The sequence below is a fragment of the Corvus cornix genome, chromosome 1A (genome assembly GCF_000738735.6).
Source record: "Corvus cornix cornix isolate S_Up_H32 chromosome 1A, ASM73873v5, whole genome shotgun sequence".
In the NCBI taxonomy this organism is placed as follows: Eukaryota; Metazoa; Chordata; class Aves; order Passeriformes; family Corvidae; genus Corvus; species Corvus cornix.
Window position 1 is genome coordinate 5346869 of NC_047057.1, and position 21673 is coordinate 5368541.

General features: G+C 38.1%; 1 protein-coding gene across 4 annotated transcripts in view; it reads right to left on the reverse strand.

Moving 5' to 3' along the window:
* Positions 1–359: 359 nt before the first annotated feature.
* Positions 360–21673, reverse strand: part of USP6NL (USP6 N-terminal like) — a 112507-nt gene continuing 91193 nt past the window's right edge. For all 4 annotated transcript variants that reach the window (XM_039570735.1, XM_010407794.3, XM_010407792.3 and 1 more), the window contains 5 exons: positions 18940–19034; positions 17303–17368; positions 17116–17215; positions 14828–14980; positions 360–3945 (listed from right to left, as the gene is read on the reverse strand). In XM_039570735.1, the coding sequence (XP_039426669.1) occupies positions 2504–3945; positions 14828–14980; positions 17116–17215; positions 17303–17368; positions 18940–19034 (1856 nt within the window). In that variant the 3' untranslated portion in view covers positions 360–2503. The remainder of the gene's footprint in view (positions 3946–14827; positions 14981–17115; positions 17216–17302; positions 17369–18939; positions 19035–21673) is intronic.

A 21673-nucleotide genomic window follows, 5' to 3' on the forward strand; every position in this document is an offset into this window, starting at 1 on the left:
AACTTTGCAAATTCCTCATGCCAATAATTCTCTTTCAAACTGATATTGGGTGAGATTATTAGAACAAAAAAACCCAGTAAATTATGATCATAGTTTATGCTCCTAGCTTTTGCAAATGATAGGCTAAGGTTTAGCAGTGTAATAAACTACAATCAATGATCTTGCCACTTCTGCAATAATGCAAAAGCACTATATAGATTGTATCCAGACTGCTCAGTATAAAAATAAACATGTACAAATTAAATAGGCTACATCATATATATACATGATTCATTTATGAAAAGCAATTATTTGTGCTGAGAATAGAAAAAGTCCAGTTTGGAGCTAATCAAATAATTAAGAATAAAGACAAAACAACATAAGCTTAATTATTATTATTTTAACATGTTAAAAATACAGTCACATCAAAATAGGGTACACAGTTATAAAACTGTTGCAGATGAAATAAGAAAATAGTGTGTATATATTTTATATATAAAAATCTACAGTATTTACTAATGCTGATACATATTTTGGAGCCTCATGTTGTTTGCACAAATAAATTGTACAGCCTCGTTATGAATTACAGAACCATCATTAAACACTGAGATTATTACACTTAGCCACAATATTATATACATACATTTCTAAGCTGCTGTAAGCAATCAGAACTAAAGTAAGCCCAAGTCATATTTATCTTCACAATTTTAGTTCAGGATTTCAGTGTAGTGCTTGGCTACAGTTACTTCACTGCCATTTGCAATTTTTAAACCATAAAATTGCCCAGTTATTAAAAATTACATCAGACACGTTATATACACAAAAAATAAAGTTTTGAAACAAACTAAGTAAATGTTACTTCCACTTGTAAAAATTGTTTTACTTCTGTACCTTAAAACTTACAGAGCCAACCTGCAGCAATAATAGGCACTAAAGCTCATTCTTTAAAGGAAAAAAAAAAAAAATATCCATTTCTATGTTTTCAGTTAACAAACCTTACAAAACAAAAGGGAACAGGACAACCTTCCAAACCATACCAAACTGGCGTTGATACCAATGTTTAGTACTTCAGTATTAGAGAAATCTCTCAGTTCAGCACTCCAAGGACCTCTTCTGGAGAGACCCTCCTCTGCCTCAGCTCCCCGTGAGAGGTCAGCGCGTCCTGCAGCTCACAGGACTACATCCTACATGTGCCACTTCACCTGCTTTTAATTCCACCCCCAATTCACAGTCAAAGAAAGGACAACACAAAGTAGAAAAGGCTGCAAACACTAATTAGAATTACTTATATTAGCAGGAGTTTAAGGTTCCTGTTAACAACAGTCAGCGTCATTTTAGTGTAAAACACCGCGCAGTGCGAGCAGCCCGACACCACAGCAGCACAGGGCCCAGCACAGACACGAACCCGCCGGCAATTTGGGGGGGAAAAGGGCAAAAACACAACAGAATCCACTCGACAAAGCTTAAGAGAGGGGACATTGCATACTCACACAGCTTGGGGAATATCAAGCCTGGAGCAAAGCTCAGACTCCTGCATGCACTTCACAGAGGTGTCAAGGAGCTGTGCAATTCTCTGATACCTGTGAGATTTGGCCCTGCAACCAGTTTTAGTCTGACAGCACAGCATGGCAAAAAGTGAAGGGCGCAGCACCATTTCTGTACCTGGCATTAGTCTCACTGTGCTCCAGTATTTTGCATATAGAATGACATTCTGAAGGTAGATTTGGGTGAGAAGGTACAAGTTCTCCACTTTCGATGCACCTTAAAAACCCCTAAACACTGCCCTGAATTTAAGCACCATTTCTTAGCCAGATTAGAGAGACATTTTTGGCTTTTTGCTTTTGCCTGCCTGCTCCTTCCTGCTGAGGAAAATGACAAACAGTAGTCAAAGGAGAGGAAATTAACTCTCACATATGATTAAATTAATAATCCCAAAGCATCTCTCCTGCCCAGAACAGATACTGGGATGCTGAGGCAGCTGTATAAAAATGACAGAAATTCCCATTCAAAATGAATGGCTTCTCAAATAAATTACAAAGAAAAATTAATATGAAATAAAAGTACTTCACGAGCTTTGCCCAAAGTTAAATGCATTTACATTTAAACTCTTTAGCTCTTTTCCATATGAGTTTGTGTACTGTAAGTGCACACTCACACAGGCGCACACACACAATCCATACAGTGCATTAACAATGTCAGTCAAAATAAAACTTTTCAGCGTGTTACAGATTTTAGGCAGAAGGATTGTAACACAAGTTATTTAAATGTAAGGAGCGATGACAGCATGAACCACATGACATATATGAGCTTATTGCTATGTCTATGTGCATTAGATCACTTCCAGTAGCTTCCATGCAAGTCCAAGAACTCCACCAGCCTTCAACCGAAGTCTGAAACATCTCTGAAATAGTGTCATTATTTTTGAACTGACATGAACCATCCACATTTCAGAGAACTGAGGTGGTAACACAGTACTGTTCAACTGGTTTTGGTTCTTGCCATTTTACTAAGCTCAGCCAGATTCTCAGAGAAGCACAGATTCATGCATAGACAATCCATCAGTTCTGTTCCGATAGTGTTGGGCTTGAGCTGACGGGCTGGAATATTGGTACTGTGGGGAACCATTCTCTTCAAAGGCTGGGGAAGTCCTGTATCTTACTGGACTATCCACAGAAACAGCAGGAAGACTGTGGTCTTGTAAAGGTGTTGACTGAAAATGCTGGTATTTCTGGAAATTATCCAAGTGGCCTTTGTTAAGGTCTTGGCTCCAGGGCTGCCTGTAGAGTTCGTGTCTGTAGATGAAGGTGGCGTCTGGCCACTTTCTCTCCTCTGGTAAATAATCTGCTGGAGGGATTATGAACTTGACACCTGGGGAGGACCTCGAGTTGCTGGTATAAGCATCGACAGGAGCAACTTCTGTCTGAGCAGGGGCTGGTGAAAGAGGATTTTGGCGACTGGCAGGATAGGAATTCATTTGCAGTTTATTTGGGGAATAATCGACTGATATAAAAGGAGGGTATGGCCTTCCAGAGGGGCTGGGTCGATTCCCGTGGTAATGCAGAGGTGCAGAACTTGTACTGCCTATATTGGAAACATGCTTTGGAGAATTCCCATAGTAAGTAGGGGGATTACTATAACCTGGCAGTGGCTGTTTTACATTCAGTCCATGAGGTGGGCCATCAGACTGAGATGCGTATTTTGGAGATCTGGGTTGTGAAGTGAAGGTGTAATTATTGGGTATTTTTAAAGGAGCTGGTATTTTTTCTATTTGCTTTCTTGGACTGTTAGAAAATGCTACCTGCCTAGGACTCTGTGGATGAACTCTCTCAAGCATCTCTTCAACAACATTCTCATTCTCAGTTTCATCATCTGAAACATTGTCGTACTGAGATGCATTAGACCCTCGCTTACCTTCATCAGCATCCAAAACCCTCACCTTTTGCTTTACATTCAAAGGCTGCATTTCTCCAGGACTTGGTGGTGGGCCCAAAACCAAATGGTTTACTGGCTTCCCTTTCACCTCTGCAGTAAGTTGCATTGTCTTTTCCATTATTTTGATATCAGACGGTTTATTCCACTTAGGTACAAATTCCCTTCTTGTATTGGAAGTAGCATTAGAATTTTGATTAGCAGCTGCATTATTGTATAGACTCGAATTGTCTGGCTCTGTTGGTGGAGGCTTTTTTCTGGTATCTACCTCACTCTTAGGCAAACTGTTTTGTGTCTCTATTGGTTGAATCTTTTGCTGTTTTAAGGAAGGTTTCTTTTCCACAGAAATGTTTCTTTTTCGGTCATTTGGTGAACTTTCTGGTTCTTCTTCTGTGGATGGTCTTCTCTCTGTCCTTCTTGCTGCTTGTGTACCAGTACTGTTCTGTCCATTAAGCACTGGAGTGGAGTTAAGCACAGAAGGCTGAGGTCCTGATGGAATCTGCCCCAATGGCTTCTTTGGAAATTCATCTTCTTTACCTAAAACAAGAACAATAATAACATAAATTCACCTTTGCGCAGAAACCTTCTTTGACCTTTTGGTCATGTAAGCAAAAATAACTACAACTTAACTGGGCCTCTCTCTGGGTCACCATTCTGCTGGACACCTCAAAGGTTCTTCTGTACACTGACATCAAACAGAGATTTTCTTTAACCTCTTATCCCAACCAGTTTTTCCTTCCTACAGCTCATGCAATCTTACCAAGCTTTTGCTCTGTCATGACACTGCTGAAAAAACCCCCATTTTTCTAGATGACATGCTGGTTACAATACCTACTCTGTATGGAAGCCTCCTCACACTGTCACATTAAGCAAACTACTTTGTCCACTTTAAAAATCCTTCCCAATATCCCTCTCCCAACTGACTGTTCTCCATTCATTCACCTTTTCATGTTCACCTCTAGCAAGCTACACTATCAGCTCCTCCCTCACATGCACAAAGTTCCCAGATGACATCTTTGAACTGTCTCTCACTTCAGTTTTTAGGTGGAGCTCCTCATTAACATCTGCACAATTAAGACCTTATTCCTCCTAAAACCCTCCCTGCCTAAAAATTTCATCCTCAGTATTAAAAACCTCCAGTAAAAGGCTCTAGACACAGAATTTTTTTTTCAGTTCAGCTTTTTATCAATACAGAACAACTGAAGCAGCTGACACCAATACCAGCTACGTCATGGTTTCAATTGAGTGTTCCGTGACCAGGTTTTGCCAAACACAAGGACATCATTTACAGGACAAGGACATGAATGGAAAGTTCTCCCAGACTGGAGCTCAATACATTGTAACAGCCAGTGGTAAACATCAACTGTGTGGGGACCCATAGCAACCCACACTGACATACAGAAACAATAAAGAAGCGTTTCATGGCACTCGATGCTGCTCACAGAACAACTCCCATCAAATCTTCTACTGCAGTCCTTCTCCTTAGCAGTCAACGCCCTTCATAATTGCAGCCAAAGTCTTTTGTCATATCTACTTGCATATAACTTATTTAATTGTGTAATCCATTACTTTCCCATTATAAGAAGAAAAGGTCATGCACTTCCCATTAAATGTATTAATCTAGATTTAATTCATTTGATGTTCAGCATTTAAAAAAAAAAAAAAAGTTTTAAAGTCAGCATTACCAAACAAATCCTACTCACTGTGTACCTATTTGTACAGCAGAAGCTCTGCTGTAAGGAGGAAAACAGAATGGCTACCCTTACTTAAGTGCTATGCAAAATAAATTACATAAAATGGCTGTTGGTAAAATAATCAGAGTTAGCACCTCACTTTGTAGCTATTTGTAATTTAAATTCTTTTTGTTTGTCTACAAGGGTTCACAGGAGTGAATACACACAAATGTCTCTCCCTGACAAGTGCTGTGGTTACAAGTGAGCTATGTTCATTTATACAGGCATGAGCAGGAGCTCAATCTTTGATGAGTGGCTCATGATACAGATACACTGAGGAAAGCCAGCAGCCAAGGTCACTGTTATTTATTATAACAGCATAACAAACTACCAGCACAGATCAGTTGCTGTATAAACTAAATGAAAACTCAGAGTTTGAGCCAGCCAGGCCATAGCAGGAAGACAGCAGAGAGGAACACAACAGTGCTGTGTGTCACAACAAGGTAACTAAATAAAAGCACTTAATAGAAATAGCCTGGCTTTGCCAAACAACTAAACTAGTCTTTTCTTGATTTTTCTGCCTAAGAGCCAAAGATCATATGGAAACCTACCCTTTGCTTCAGAAATAACTTCAGAAACCTCACTTCACATATAGCACATGGTGGGGCCTAACCTCAGCATTAGGCTCCAATGAGCAGCTCTGAAATTTTAAGTCTGATGTTTGGCCTCTTTCCATATGGGCCCCCCCACTATTCCCAGATGAGGCTAAAATCTGGAACAGGGCTCTCAGATCCGCACTCCCCAGCAAGGGAGTGTTCCACCACTGGAAGAACAGATGAGGGGACAAAGGAAAGAGTTGCATGGATGCTGTATAAAAGGGTGATTTAACAGCTCCTCAATACACTGACTGCTGCACCAGCCTCTCCAAAATTGTCCTTTAGTCTTTATGAATAGGAGTTCACTTTCTGAACTTGATTCTGTTTGGCAAGAGGCATTTGTATCACTTAATTCCATCTGCATCCTCAAATACAGGGTTAGGCAAAGCTGAAGATCTTGTCTCCTAAATAAAAGTGCATTTTGCACATAATAAATATTCCTGATATTCAAACCATAGATTGCAGTGCTTTCAGTCTTACTAATCTTGAATGTGAAAATAGCATGAAGTCTGAATTAAGAAAAAATACTCTGGTATGTACAAAATATATACCAAAAACCTGCCACCTAAATCATACAAAACTAATCTTTATAGGCTGCTAATCCGTTTATAGCCTCCAGGAGATCCAAAGCAGTTATGCAACAGCACAAGAAAATGGCTCTGCAACATCTCTAAATTATTTAATTTCTGTCCTTGTATGCAAGACATGTTTTAGAAAAAGTGTTTACTTTCTTCCACACTTGAAGTTAAAATATTCTAATCATATATATAAAAATCTGAAGACCAGTTCCTCTGGTAGCTGCAATGCTTCCTTCATTTGCCCAGGGTCATCAAAAGCATGAACTGATTTCTTTTCTCCCAGCTTTTACTCTAAGAAATGCCTACAGAGCAATAGGAGATCCTTTAAATACACTTGGTTGCACAATAAAGGTGGGGTTTGTGTGAGTTTTTGGTTTTTAATTTCACACACTTAAGGTTTCCTAATTACAATTAAGCTCTAATAAACCCAAGTGAGAATACTGCAGCCATTTTTATTGAATTCTACCAAGGCTGCTTTGCACCACCTTTCCTTCTCATTTCAGGGTAAAGGAACACCCTACAAGCAGGCATATGTGGGCTGCATGGTCCAGATGATGTATCCTGTAACACAAATTACAGCCGTAAAATTACCAGAGAAATCTTGCCATGTCTGTAGTGAAATTGTTAGAATTCAACACTAATTCAAATCCTGAGCAACAAGGAAAGTGGTGCAAGGCAACAGCTCATTTAGAAGAAAGCCTCTGCATTTTAACAGCATGATACCATGTTTATAGGCTGGTAACACCAGAGCTTAGTGCTTTCAGGGAAAACAAAATACAGAACAATGAGAATGTGTGGAAGGAGGCTCAGTGGGGAAAAGAAGAAATACAGGTTGAACCTTAACCACAGGGCTACCACAGAACTCGGTTTAACTTGACCTTGGACACAAACAAGTGGCACTGGTTGCTCAGTCACCCACATCTGCTTGTGGAACTAAGCAAGGCCACACTGCTGGAGGTATCAACTTAGGAATTAAGGCTACCAGAACAGGCCTTGTTCTGGTTCAAAGGTGCTCCAGCACTGATCACCTTCTGCCATAAAAAGTGCTGGGAGGGAAAGAATTGTGTAAGGATCTATTACGCTCCACCAAAAAGACATCCTGCAAACCAGTCGCCTTTTAAAGGAAATTTTTTTGAAACTGAAAAATGGCTACTTAATTCTAATTTAAATGTACAAATCATACCTAAATGCCCATACACACACACATGCAAACAGTTGCCAATTCCAGTGAAACTAATAAATACTTAAAAAAAAAAAATAAGAAGTTCAAAAAAGTTCACAAAATAAACAAGTAGAGGATAACCAAAATTACCACGATGCACATGACTACAATGGGACACTCTTCCAATGCACAAATAGCATGCCAACTGTGTTGGGAATACTTTAAGCCATCCACTATCAGCAGTAACAGCAAGAAACCCATGATGCTGCATGCTGGCAAGAAAGAAAGAAAAAAAGGTGGTAAAAGCAAAAAGCTGAGGAAAAGAAACCATAATGCAAATGCAAACAAAAGAAACCAAGTCACAACAAACATCTCTACCTGAAGAGGTGCACAAACAGCTTGCCAGACAAGCATGCAAAAGCACCAATTCCTTCAAGCCACATTTCTTTTATCTACCATTTTTCCACTCCAAATCTGCCTAAAGCCTCACATACAATTCTCAACCATCTCCTTTACTACTTCAACTAAACTCACTGTTCCAACTCCTCAGATCTGAACACGGAGAAATTTTATTTGGGTGTTTTCAAGGAAATTCAATTGAATACCTGTTTGTGTTGTTGATCCAAGATCTGAGTTAATTCACTGTCTGGATATATCTGTCTGACACAGAAATGGAGAAACTGCTGATTTCTACAAGAAGTACTTTTGGGACAAGTGCTTTTCTATACGATCTGTGATGTTTACATACAAGAATTGAAAGCTTTTTAAAACTAGTTGTTAAGACACAGCTGTCTAGTTCAGCTGTGACTGTTTTGACCTCTACAATCATCCAAATGTCCCTTTGTCCTCTGAAGTGATCTGGGCAATGAGATTTTTCCCAAGTTGCCAGTATTCCTGTGAGATATGGATATCTCTACTCTCATCTTCTCTCCTTCCTTCCTTCAACAGAGTAGGTTTCTAGACAGTTTAGTTACTGGCTTTTCCCAAAGATAAGCAATATAATAGCTTGTATCAGAATTTACAGAGCAGGAACTATAGATTTTCTATTTTTCCTTTAAAAGAAAGGCAGTGGTTTAGTTGGCTTCTATGCAGTATAGCATAAAATAAGCAAACAACAAAGGAAATAGGGTGAAAAATGGATGAGGAAGGAGAGTAATGGAAGTGGAGAAAGACAATTTAAGCAAAACAAGAACAATCAAATGCTTGTTGTTGGCAAACATATTCCCTGACATGAAAAGGAGCAAAGCAAATATGAGCAGATCTGACTGTTCCCCAAAAGGTAAGAAATACAAGTCATATAAAAGAAAGTTTGCCTCCTGACTTCCTCCTGCTCAAACAAGCCTTGGCCACCACCCAGTGGAAGTCGAACTCCACTACAAGACTTTTACATATAATTGCTTCAGGAGGCACTAACAGCCTCATGCATCGAGTAGCAGACATGTAATTGGAGTAAAGTGCTTTAAGTGCTCTCTCCGGTGAATAACAGTCTAGTCCTTAATTTCAGCACCAGAATACATGCACTTTGACTGTTCTAACACAATTTTCAAGGATGGTAATGGTCATAAAAACAACTCTTAAAATGACATCTTGAAATTTTGTGTTTATTTTCCACCAGTGACATCCCATCTTCTTCGGTTTACAAGTCCAGGAGAATTTTAAAGAAATTTAAGTGCCTGCACTAGAAGCTCAAGCTGCTGTCTGAAAGTCAACCTCTGGTCCTCCTCTATCACTGGCAAAGGAGTTGCTAAATGAAATACTGCTGGACAACTTGAAGGGAGAACAAAAAGCACTCTTTGCCTCTCTGATGCTGTGTCACTTTAGTAGTACTGACAGTAAGGAGAACTTATTTTATGAACATCTGCATTCAGATAAACAACAGAAATTTCAACAGATTTAGTCATCAGCCAGAAGATACAGGTGATCAGCTGCATGTCTGTAAGGTGCCCTTGCAAAAAAAGAAATTTGTAAAATTAGCCACTGTGCTTTACATTCCTAATTCCACATTTCTTCCAGAAAATATACTTCCTTGAAAAGTCAGTTTTAAACAGCAATACTAGAAATGACCACCAACACAACCATCTGGATCACGTGTTTAAAGATCATGCACGTTTTAAACAGTAAAGATTTTTAAATGATGCAAAGCCAACATCTAAAACTGCTGAGGATACATACAAACTATATTAGTATAATTCCACATATTATTTTAGTTCACAGTCTTGTAAAATAGCTGCATCACACAAGAAACAAGGCAGAAAAAATAGTTTAGTTGATTAAAACATGAAGTGCATTGTCTGAAATAGCTACTTGTGTATTCTTGAAGTACAAGAGAAAAATCCAAAATTCCTCTGAAACAAAACACAACCAAAAGAAAGACACCATCAGAAACAGGAAAGTCAAGCTGAACTACGTATTTCTATTGTTTTGGCTGTCAAAAGGCTCATTAACAGGAGAGACCAGACGATATTTAATAGATTACTAAGGTAGTATAATACATTTCTCCACTATCACCGAAGACTATGTAAAATAGGTAAGTAAATAAAAGATACTGATAATAAATTTAATAACATTTAACTTCAAAGATAAATATCAGATAAACATTTAAAAATTTATGGCAAATGCAAGATTCAAACTTTACTAGTTTTCCCTGAATACAGAAAAGATTGGGAAAACTACAAGAACTGCAGTTTAAAGCTGGTGTTAATCACAAAGACACACGCAGATTCCAAATTTGCCAATATTGCTTTAAAATTAAGGTACAAGACCTTTATCTCTGATTTAAGGCTTTCAGCTGCTGTAAAGTCTATTAAACTTCCAGTGCTAAAAATCCAACTCAGGACCCCTCTGCCCTTCCCTTTTCAGGACACCTTATATTAAAACACAGGTGAGAAATTGTCTCAAGAACATACCTGAGGGGCTTCAAGACTTGAAGGTGGCCCTGGCTGTCTTGTTTACAAAGCACTGGATTAATAAACTGTTTTCAGCAACATATTTTTAATATGGAACTTTCACTGGTAAGCACTTCTGTTTATTAAAGTCAGACACTATAAAAATCTATCCATATATAAATATTGTTTATTAAGCATTGCATTATTCATGTAGTCCTACAGGAAAAAATTACAGCAAAGCTGGAAATTCTATCCATATCTTGTGAGCATTTATAGAATTTAGCTGCTGTTTTAAATAACAGACAAGGAAAGAATTTGCATCGAGGAATTTTGGAAATCAGTGGTGTATACCAAGAAAGTTCTTCTCATTATGGTCTTAACATCATCCTTGAATTAAGGAAGAGACTGTTGAATCTACACTGGATCTGGCTCCAGAAGAATATGTAAAGTCACACAGATGTAGGTGAGAGAGCTGTTCAAGAACCAGCCATGATGTGGACACCTTTCATCATGTTCCAGGCAACAACCCAGAAAATACCAAATGCCTTTTCTTCTTTTTGAGGGTGTGTCAGAGAAGTACCTTCAAGGACAGTTTCTATGTACAGCTGTCACAGCCTCCCTTCTCCAAGGTCTCAACAACCACAGCTTCCCAGTAAGAGGTGTGCTTATCACACAGCCCCCCATCTCCAGAATCACAGGAAGAGAGGAAACCCACCTTGGGTTCCTGTAGGAAAAGCACTGGAGTTCCAAGCCATCCTCTGGAGGCTACAGTTGCAAAGTATGGGCTACCCTACGCTGGTCAGCGCTCAACTAGAAATCAGCACAGAAAGCAGGAAAAATCCATGGTTTTCTTTATGCTAAACAGCCCTGGTATTGACAAAAGCAGCTTACTGACATCCAAAATTAGCAAGATCCCCTTAACACCCATGTTTTCTGGCTGAGCATTTTAGGGGCTTTATCAGTGAGAAAATGTTAAACAAGTCCCTTCCTTCTCTGCTCTGAAGGGAACAAGGAGCTCCTTAATTCAGTGAGAGAAGCCATGGAGGAAGTGAGCCAGAGAAAGCTACATCAGACATAAACAGACATCCACTTTAAAGTAACACGAAAGTTATTACCTCTTTTAATATCCTACTGCAGCTTACCCTACTAGGGCAGGAAAATCTATACAGCCTAACAAAGGATGCCAGATGGAAAATTCCACTGAGCTTAATTAGCTCACTGCTATTCCTGGATGACTGATACTGATGCAATTGCAAGATGAAGATTTTTTTTCTTTTTTCCTAACATGCATTTTTACTTTAGTTCTTAAAGGTATAATTCTTGCTCAGTGAAAAAAATAAAAAACGTACAAGACAGGAAGCAGTGCTTTGATTTCAGCTGAGAAAACCAAAATAAACATTATTTTCTCAGGCTACAGTGAATACTTAAATGAGCAGGCTAGTGTTTTTTGTGTCTGTACCACATATAATAGTTTCATATGTTTTAGATTAAATTAGGAGAAAAACAGTAAGACTCGAGGTAGTAAAGACAGTAGAGCCAGACATCTCTATGGAGTTTACATGGCCAGGTTTTGGCAGCCTGTGGGAGGGACCCCAAGCTGGAGAAAGGGAAGTGTGAGGGAGTCCTCACCTCGGGAGAAAGAAGCAGCAGAAACGATGAACTGATCACAACTCTAATTCCCTGCCCCTCCCTGTGCTGCTGGGGAGGAGGAGGTAGAAAAAAAAATGAGAGTGAAGTTGAACCCATGAAGAAGGGAAGAGTGGGGGAAGGTTTTTTTAAAGATTTTATTTCTCACTATCCTACTTTGATTTAATTCATGATAAATTCAATTCATTTCCTCAAGTCAAGTCTGTTCTGCCCAGGATGGTAAGTGCTGAGTGATCGATCCCTCCCTATTCTTATCTTGATCCAGAAGTCTTGTTTTGTTTTGTCTCCTCTGCCCAGCTGAGGACAGCACACAGTATCCTACCAGGATCAACCTGCCACAACACATGAGCAAAGCTGAATGTCTAGAGAATGTTCAGAACCTGTAAAAGAATATTGCTTGAAGACAGTGATTAATAAAACCAAGATTAAGAGAGTGCAGAAAATTCTAAAAAATAAAATAAAACCAAAGGCTTATGAAGTTCCTATGAAGAACGAATGAGGCAGCCTCACTCAAGCAGAGATAAGAGCAGACAAATCAGCTAGATTCCCAAGGATTAGGATGAAGGCATTTTATTTTTATTCTGTGTAAGGTTAAGTAATGTTCCCTTCTACCCCTAGCAAAAACATACCACACAGAAAGGCTTGTCCAGGCTAGTTTGAAATCAAAAAGGAAAAAGCTCAATTCCAGCATCAAAATACACTTTACTTTGGCTTTCGTCTTCCTGTTTTTTAAAATTAAACTTCCCTCATTCATGCTGAGGGGAAAAAAAACCAACACACAAAGACATTTTGTTACCAATGTTGCTTTAGCTACCAAAATTAAGAACCAATGTGGCTCAAAACAATTAGCATCCTGTCAGCTCACCATATCAGAAGTTACACCTAAGTGTGCACAGTATGAAATCAAACAACTGTATCCCACTGCCAAAGTGTCTCAGCAAGAAGACACAGTCACCATTCCTTGCTGTTGGTAGCCACAAGAAGACTCCTTGAGTCTCACATTTTCTGTCACAAGGTGGGTAACTTACGTCACCTCAATCGTCCTTGAATTTTCTGTGATAATCCACAGTATTCTCAAACAAACTTCCATCTGAAGGCATTTTATGTTCTACCAAAACAAAGGCCTTAAAACATAAATAAGTTAGGAACACACTTTCTGCCTTCTGAATCAAGAAAATTTCCAGTAAATTCTGTATTTTCCACAGAGAAGCTCAACACAACCTACATGCACATGATTTTCTAGGCTGGAAGATAAACTAACTCTATCAAGTAGCAAACTACAGAAATCTTTCCCAATTCTTCCCCTACCACAGTTTCAAGTGGAACTTTTCACTGATGAAATGTACTTTAAAACATCCATAAAAAAGTCTACGCATCTACAAACAACTGAAGTTGTTGGGATAACCCCCTCACTGCTGAAACACAACCATGGAGACCTCTGTATTTAAGATTTAAGAGACAGGACTCCTGTGATCTATGTAACGTGGTGGTGTGGAGCTGATGTTAAAGGACACAGCTGCTCATATTTGTCACCACTGTGACAAGATGCCTGAGACAGCACGTGGCTGAAGAGCAGTGACAAAGAGCAACTTCTTCTGAAGAGAAAGTCAAGATTGAAACTTAACTTGGGGAAAAAAAGATGGAGAGAAGGTAGAACAGGAATGCTGTGGTGAGAAAGGGGAAGCAACTGATTAAAAGGTGAAAGACTTACACCTACTGTGGCTGGAAGAAATTCTGCTGGACAGATTGTACAGAAATTCAGGAAGAGGGTAAAACACAGGAATATGGAGCAAGAGAAATGGAAACGCTGACAAGAACCAAAAGAAGAAACAAATATACGGAAAGTGTTTGTACTCCATAGGAACAGATCTGCTAAGAACCAGATGAAACAGGTATTTACTTGTGATGAGTAGTTCTGACACAGCCCAATACTGTGTGCAATAAATAATATCTACAGAAACAGAAAAATTAAGTTCATTAATGAAAGAATAAATTATCACAACAATGCTACACAGGCAATCTTTATTCTGACACTTCTTAACTTCTGAAAGCTAACCATAGCAGCTTTATTAAGTTAATTCAAGGTAAATTCTGCCATGTTTGTAATTTTTAAAAAAACATTTTGTCACATACTTTCCTACAGTTAGCAAGGATAAAGTAAAAGGGCTCTGAGTAATCACAAGAAAAATTCTAATTAAAGACTATGGAGATAGGGATAGAAAAGAGAATAGAATCTTAAGAGGAAGAAGAGATCCCATACATTTCATAAGTAGGGCCACATGAAACAACCATCTCTTATCTGTAACCAAAAAGTACAAACACTAAGAAGAAACAAAGAAAACTATTCAATTAAACACCCAGAAGGTCTATCTCTTACAAGAAATTAAAAATCAGGATTTGACTAACAGAAGAAGCTATTTGACCTGAAGTTTGGTCCATATCTAATCAATCTACAAAACAGTCTGGATTCTCAGGCAATGTAGTGTTTCAGACACTTTGAAACCTTGGTATTTAATCCTGTATCTGAAAGGTTTTATAAATTCAAGTTAATAAAATTACCAGTACATGGTATTTTTCAAAGTGCTTTGCTATTAGCTTAAAACCAGTAAACAAAACACCAAAAGAAGAGGAAATTCATGAAAGGAAAAGTGCTGATTTTACACTGTAAAATATTTTTGGGTAAAAACTCCCCAAATTTATGCAGTGATGGAGAGGAAAATATTTGCGCAGTTTTCAACAGCATGAATTAACATTTAAAAAACTAACAATGTGTGAAGAGTTGCAAATATCTAACTCTGCATATGTGCAAGTTTCTTACCAGCTACTGGTAAATCCAGCTTTGCTCGTTTCAATTCTGATATAGAATTTTGGAGCTGCTCTATTACAAAGTCATCTTCATAGAAGAAATCCTTGGCTAAAGACTCCTGCAGAAATTCTACAAGCTCTTCCATTTGTAATTTCATCAGATGCTCTATATAAGGAGAAAATAGTACATAATACATTAAGATATCTTGATAATGAACACTCAAAAATGTACTTTAGTCATTAGGTGCTTTTGTTTTCAAAGCAGAATGAAAAACACTTGTTAATTAGGCAGATAACAGATTTCAACAACCAGAGATCTAAAAATACATTAAAAATTCACTTGCAAGTCACCATGGAAATCCTTTCTACACGTTATTCTCTACTTAGAACAGTGCTTTCCAAAACGGGGCATCTGCAGAAAACTAACTACAAGTCATCCTCCTTCAGCCTTCTCATCTCCAGCAGCTTCAGGTCTTTATTTGTCAGCCTGCATCCTCAACTTACAAACACTGCTGTAGATCAGTACAATATACATCATCTCTCTTATTAGGAGCTCTGAAAAGCAGAAGAACATTTTAAAAATCACTGTTTACAGTACCCTCATTCAGAACTGAATTAACTCCCAATGAAATGATGATGGCAGCTCACTTCAGAACTGTTGCTTCAGGCTCTCTGAAAATTCAGGTCACATTTTGAAAGTCATTTTACAGTTATCAGACTATTTTTCTTTCTCTTACAGCAGTAAGGTCATGTGGATTGCAAGGCTGTAACTGCATACCTATGTCACTTTTTTCATCATTTGTATGTCATCCAAAGTTTCAGAATGTATAATTTTAATATGGAAATCACAAAAAAATGTTTTGGTGCTGTAATAAAAATGCTCTTGGCATGTATTCCACAATGACACTTTGACTGGATAGCTATACCATCCACATTTTTGAGGGTAGACAAGAAACTGGAAAACAAATCAGAATCTGTCTTCTGCCAGCTTCTCATCTCCTCTGTTGCTGTGAGGTTCTCTGTGTTTGATCATGGAGGAAGTTGCTGTGTACTTGCTAAGCAAGCAAATCCACACTCAGACTTTTTCCTCAGGCCTTCCCATTAAAAGAGTGGAGAATAACAAAAAACTTCCAGGTAGACGTCTATTTGCAAATAAAGAAAAACCAAAATGCTAAGCTTTATGTTTAAGCTAATGTTTAGCTTTCTCAAGTGCAGTAATGTAAAAAGTAACCTTTTCCATTTTTCAAAGCAGTTTGTAAACAAGCTCATGGGAACACCCCAGTGAGACAGTGAGGTAGCATCACCACAGTTCAAGAAGGATAAACTAGCAAGGAAATTACAACATTGATTCTGCAGGCCCCATGAAGACCTCTCTGCATTTACAGAGAGTCAAATGACTTCACTCAGAAAACCAAAATCCCACAGGAAGAGTGTCTCAAACTCGAGCTATAAGTTATCATCCATAGAAATGCTCAAGTCTATTTAGAAGCCAACATCCACCTTCAAAAGCTTTTTGGGTCCTTTGGAACTTAGGATGCTAAGTCACTTTGGTGAACCAAGCATAGATGCTTTAGACAGTTCTATCCAAAATCTCGATTTTTACCTCACCTGAAGTCAAGAGATGAAGGAGAAGGTCACACAGGCAGACTAGAGAAATTCTGGATTTTAATTACATTCTTGGACGAACAATGGTATCACCACATAGACTGGTGATTCCTCGTTGCTGAGGTATTTGCTGGTAGATTTTCAGCATTTAGTGGCACACTCTGGATTCTTTGTGTGCTTTTTTAATTAATTTAAATCCTGTGAGGGCTAACAAGCCATTTCCAGACCATGGAACTACCACACTTCACGCCACTGTTTAGTCAGCAGTACAACTCATTTCAGGTCCAAATAACTTTTTGACACTAATAAATACTTTTCTTTGACAATCACACTGCATTGGACCCAGCTGAGATGGAATTAATTTTCCCCACAGCTGCCCTCACAGTACTGTGCTGCACACTGGTGTCTAGAAAGGTCCATCTTGCTTTCTCCTTCCCCCAATCCTGCTGGAGGAGGGGAGGGATAGAGCAGCTTGGTGGGCACCTGGATCCAGCCAAGGCCGATCCACAACATACATACATTAATAAAGCAAAGATTTTTAACTTTTTGTGCGTAAGGAATGAAAAATATCCCTCAGAAGCAGCATAAGGCAAATGGGAAACTAAGATGTTCACACATTAAGGTCAAACTACACAAAATCAGATCAAAACTAGCTGAACGTCTGTTTAGGTTTCAAATGTTTGAGGAATTTCTTACTTCTGTGCAGTTTCAGAATTGTGTAAGACATAGCAGTGAGAATCCTCTCTCCTTCAAGTATGTAGATATCCCATATCCTGAGGCTTAATGTAAAGGGAGTCTGCAATGACAGAATCAGGCAATGCTGTGAAAACAGTCTGCCCCAAGTCACAATTAAAAACTGCAACAGAAAGAAAAACACACTCACACGATCAAGAAAACACTGGAAAAACCACTTGGTTGTGTAAAAGCTGGTGGGCATATCCTGGGAGTCCTGCAAACAACACAACAAAGAAGTTGAAAAATATTTTCAAAAATTCAAGTAATGAATTGAACTGACCATGAAAAAACATTTTCCCCGTGAGGCCAATGTAGGCAATGGTCAATAAAGAATTAATTAAACTATATAAGACATTGTTACTTCAATCCAATAGATGCAATTCTGGTTTTTATAGCTTTTCTTCATCAATTTCACCACCTGAAGAACATGCACTTGGAAATGCAGAAGTATTAATACATCCTAGACTTTTATCATGTTCTTGGGACAGAGGTAGCAGAGGATAAAATCCTCTCTCAAGAAAATAAATCAATATTCTGGAGCAACCCAAGTTCAGGCACTAGGTCCATTAAGTCTTTCATCTCTCTGTAGCAAGGCTGCCAATTTATGCCAAAGGCTGAAAGGACTTTGTTACAAAAATATATATGCACCAGAAATGATTGTAAAACAACCAAATTCTTTGACCACTGGGCCTCAAAAACAGGATGTAGGCTGATATGGAATTTTATTTCTGAATTAAGGGGCCTAATTTCCCCTAGAGCACTGATAATCCACGTGGTATGACACCCATTCAAAGATTGGTAAAGCTTCTCTGCAGCTTCATGGAGCTCTTCAAAGTCCTTTGCACAGTTAGAGGAAAAGTTGAAGGAAAAGCTGAGAAATTAAGAAATCCTGAATTTAACTGTGGGATAACATCATATTCTATGCTTGCCAGATTCAGCTTTTCCAAAAATTATGGACCAAATTTAAGAACTTAGTTATACAAACACTGAATAAGCAACGGGCCAAATCCCTTTGGTTTATGTGCAGGCTTTACTTTTGTCTTTCAGGAGTTAACATTGACTCATTTTAGTGACACACAAAGAGATGAGGAAAAAGATGTTGCAAGTGAGCATCTCTAACACTACCTTTTAAGAACTGGAGATGAATTCTGGCAGTACCAATGTAGTGTGAAAGGAAATTCTTAATGACTACTGGAAGGACATTTTTCTCCCATAAGAAAAATAATTTACATCTTAGAATAAATATAGCCAATATTAGGAAAAAAAAAAAAAAGGCATATTATTTTCTATTTAAGAGTATTAGAAAAGATAAAACTCTGCATTTAGCTTCATGAAAATAGAAGTATTTTAAAAGAACCACTAACCCCTCTTATAAAGGCTCTTTTTTAAACAGAGATTAAAACTGGTTGTTCATAAAAGTCACCTCTGTCCAGAGATGAACCACAAAGCTAAACACACAAAAAGCCCTTGATAAAATGTTCTAGCATCAGCTCGCTTACAGCAGCTCACACAAGGCCAAATAGAAGAACCACACATTGTCCTTAACTCAGAGGTCCAGAGTGAGACAGACATCCAAACTACTCACTCTTAGGATCCAGTTTTACCGTAAGTCTGCCAAGGTGCACCATAACTTTGTCTATAATGAAAACAACAGCATATCTGCTTCTTAAAGCTTTTCATTTTTTCCTGAGGTTTGAGTATTCTTGATCTAGTGGGTTCACCTGAACTGAAACAAGGCAGAAAGCTGTAAAGCAGCGTTGCTTGTATAGTGAAATAAATACTTACCAAATGCTGCTTAAGTTTGGACAAAAACTTCTTCAGTATTTTGTCATGATGTTCCTGAAACCTCAACAGTTTTGGAAAACCAGGAATAAAAAAACCTAAGAAAAGAAGTTGACCATTTAACAAGCATTTGTACTATAAAAATTACATTAAAAAAGGCATTAAGACTCCAAGAACATTATCCTTCTATAAGACCACTGAATCTGAACAGATATTCATAACAATATTTTGATGTTTCCATACAGATATGCACATCCTCCTGCCTAAATAGCTACAATCAATAGTAGTGACTATTACTAGATGTGTGACTTAGTGACTATTATCAGATCAGAATGACAAGTGACAGCAGATCCATCAGTGCTACATTAGCCAACCCAATGTAAGATCATGTGAAAACCGTATTTATAATTATTCTTTAAAAGAAAACAAAACAAAGAATCACAACCCACACCCACTAAAATTGAAATTATAGGCCAGAAAATTCATGATAGAAGGGCAAACAGCATAGGTATCTAGTAGAACTGTCTGCATTGAAGAAAAGACCATAAAAAAAAGACAAGAGGGATATTCCAGCAAGACATCATTATTATATAAGTAAAGACTGTAAACTCATACAACTGAAACAATGGGCATAAAAAACCCTATCTAATAGGTTTAGTGATCATACATGGAAAAGGAAAGCTCTAAGATCCCCTTCCAACTGAGGTATCAGCAGAGTTAAAAAATGGCCCAGAGCAAACACATAACACAAGGCAAGAATCACAGACAGACACTGGGTTATATAGATCTAGTACGGCAGTTCCCTATTCTTAGGATGAAAAAGGTTATTAAAAAACCCCAAATATCTTTTAAGCAGTATGAAAACTGGAAGAACAAGTATAGACCCATAGCAGCCATGCCACTTAAAAAAAAAAAATGACTAAAGAAGTTCCAAACCCAAAAGCAAAGTCTTTCTAGTTACCAATTGTGTAACTCAGTGCACAGTCACTAAAACACAAGATTTACTACCTCAGAATCACACAGGTTTAGTATTTTATAGATACAAATGCAAATTCTACAATACTTAAATGTCAGGTTGCATATTAGGAAATTTCAATAACACAGGCAAGGCATTTGGTTTCTTTCTTACTGTAAACAGTGAATGACTACATCAAAGCTAATTAGCCATCAACAGTAACAATAAAGGTTCTTTTTCCATGGAAGGTTGCTCTTTCACGTTTATATACACCAACTCGTTATGCTGAATTTCTAAGACTGTAGAAAAGATCAATGGAAAGAGCTTCCAAAAAAAACAGGTAATTTTCAGGGTCAGGTGTCTGTATTTTTATCATTTAGAGACTTCACATACAATATGAAATACCCCAGAGACCAAATTCATCTCTTGATTTCAAGTGGTGTTATATTAGAAATTAGTCTGGCTAATGGGCTGCACCCAGAAAGTATTCCAGGTTGCCATATCACAGGTAAAAGTGAAAAACACATGAAAAACCTTGTCTGTGGGGAGGAGCTTTCAACCATCCTAATCTTGCCAATATGATTCTAATTGAATTACTCAGCCCACTCCCATGATTTCCATAGGGAGATGCCCATTTCAAAGAACCATCTGATGGTCTGTGGCATCAAGTGCAATTAGAAAAGTTTTTCTTCACAGATATTGGCAAATTGGAATTGAAATTACTTAAGCTTTAAAGAGTTGACCAACAGTGCTTTAAGCTAGTTTCTCCAAAGAACACAGAAAGCGCAAACTGTAATATGACATCAGTTAACTCAGTTTTAAAGTTTTCTTTCCACAATCTGCAGTGATATTTACAGCTGCACAGTGACATAAACTGATTTAAAACAGATACATTCTAAGAATCACAGGAAATCCAGGTTGCATGGGACTTCTGGAGATTATCTGGTCCAACATGTTGAAGGAAGAACCTTAGACTAGTTGGCAACATTTAATAAATGATAAATTGGCAACACATGAGTTATAATTAAAGTTTTATCAGCATATTTATAAATGCAAACTTGCCTAACAGGAGCTGCCAAGACAGTTTCAATGTGTATAATAAAGCTGTGGCATGATGGTTCATATGCCCTGTGGAGGAGCTCATCAAGCCTTGGGCTAACTCAAAGCTCCCTCCTTCCCTCTCAAGTCACTTGGCAGGTGTGTGATAGGAATGAAGGAGGGGAAGAGAGAGGTTTGCAATATCTCAAGCAACAAATCTGCCTGTGTTCACCCTCTTGTTCATCACATCTTTGTTTACCATGCACACGATTTGGTAAATAGGGAGCTGATTTTGACTTACTTCCCCCAAAACACCTAGAATTTTCTGTGAGCTTTGAGAAGCTCAGTATTCTACACTGTTGCAGTTGCACAGGTTTGGATTATTCTGAAATCTATAGATTTTTTGCAAGATGCTTTTAGTCTGTGTTTATTGTGTAAAGCTCTAAGAAAATATTTTGACATTTGACGAATTCAAAATTTCATTTATGACACTGACATCAGATAACACTTTTTTTCCTTCCCCAGTGCTGATAGCTTTGCAGAACTGTAAACAGCAAACTAACAAACCATCCCTTTGTTTTGGGGGTGGAGAACATTCAGGAACACTGAAAAGCCTGGGAAGGAAGATATCACAGAATGAGAAATTCTTCAGCAGGGAAAAGCAGCTAGAGCTTGCTGGAAATTTGCTAAAACCCCAAGTTCTGGATGGCATTTACTTTTGCAGCCTTCCAAGAACCACAGCTT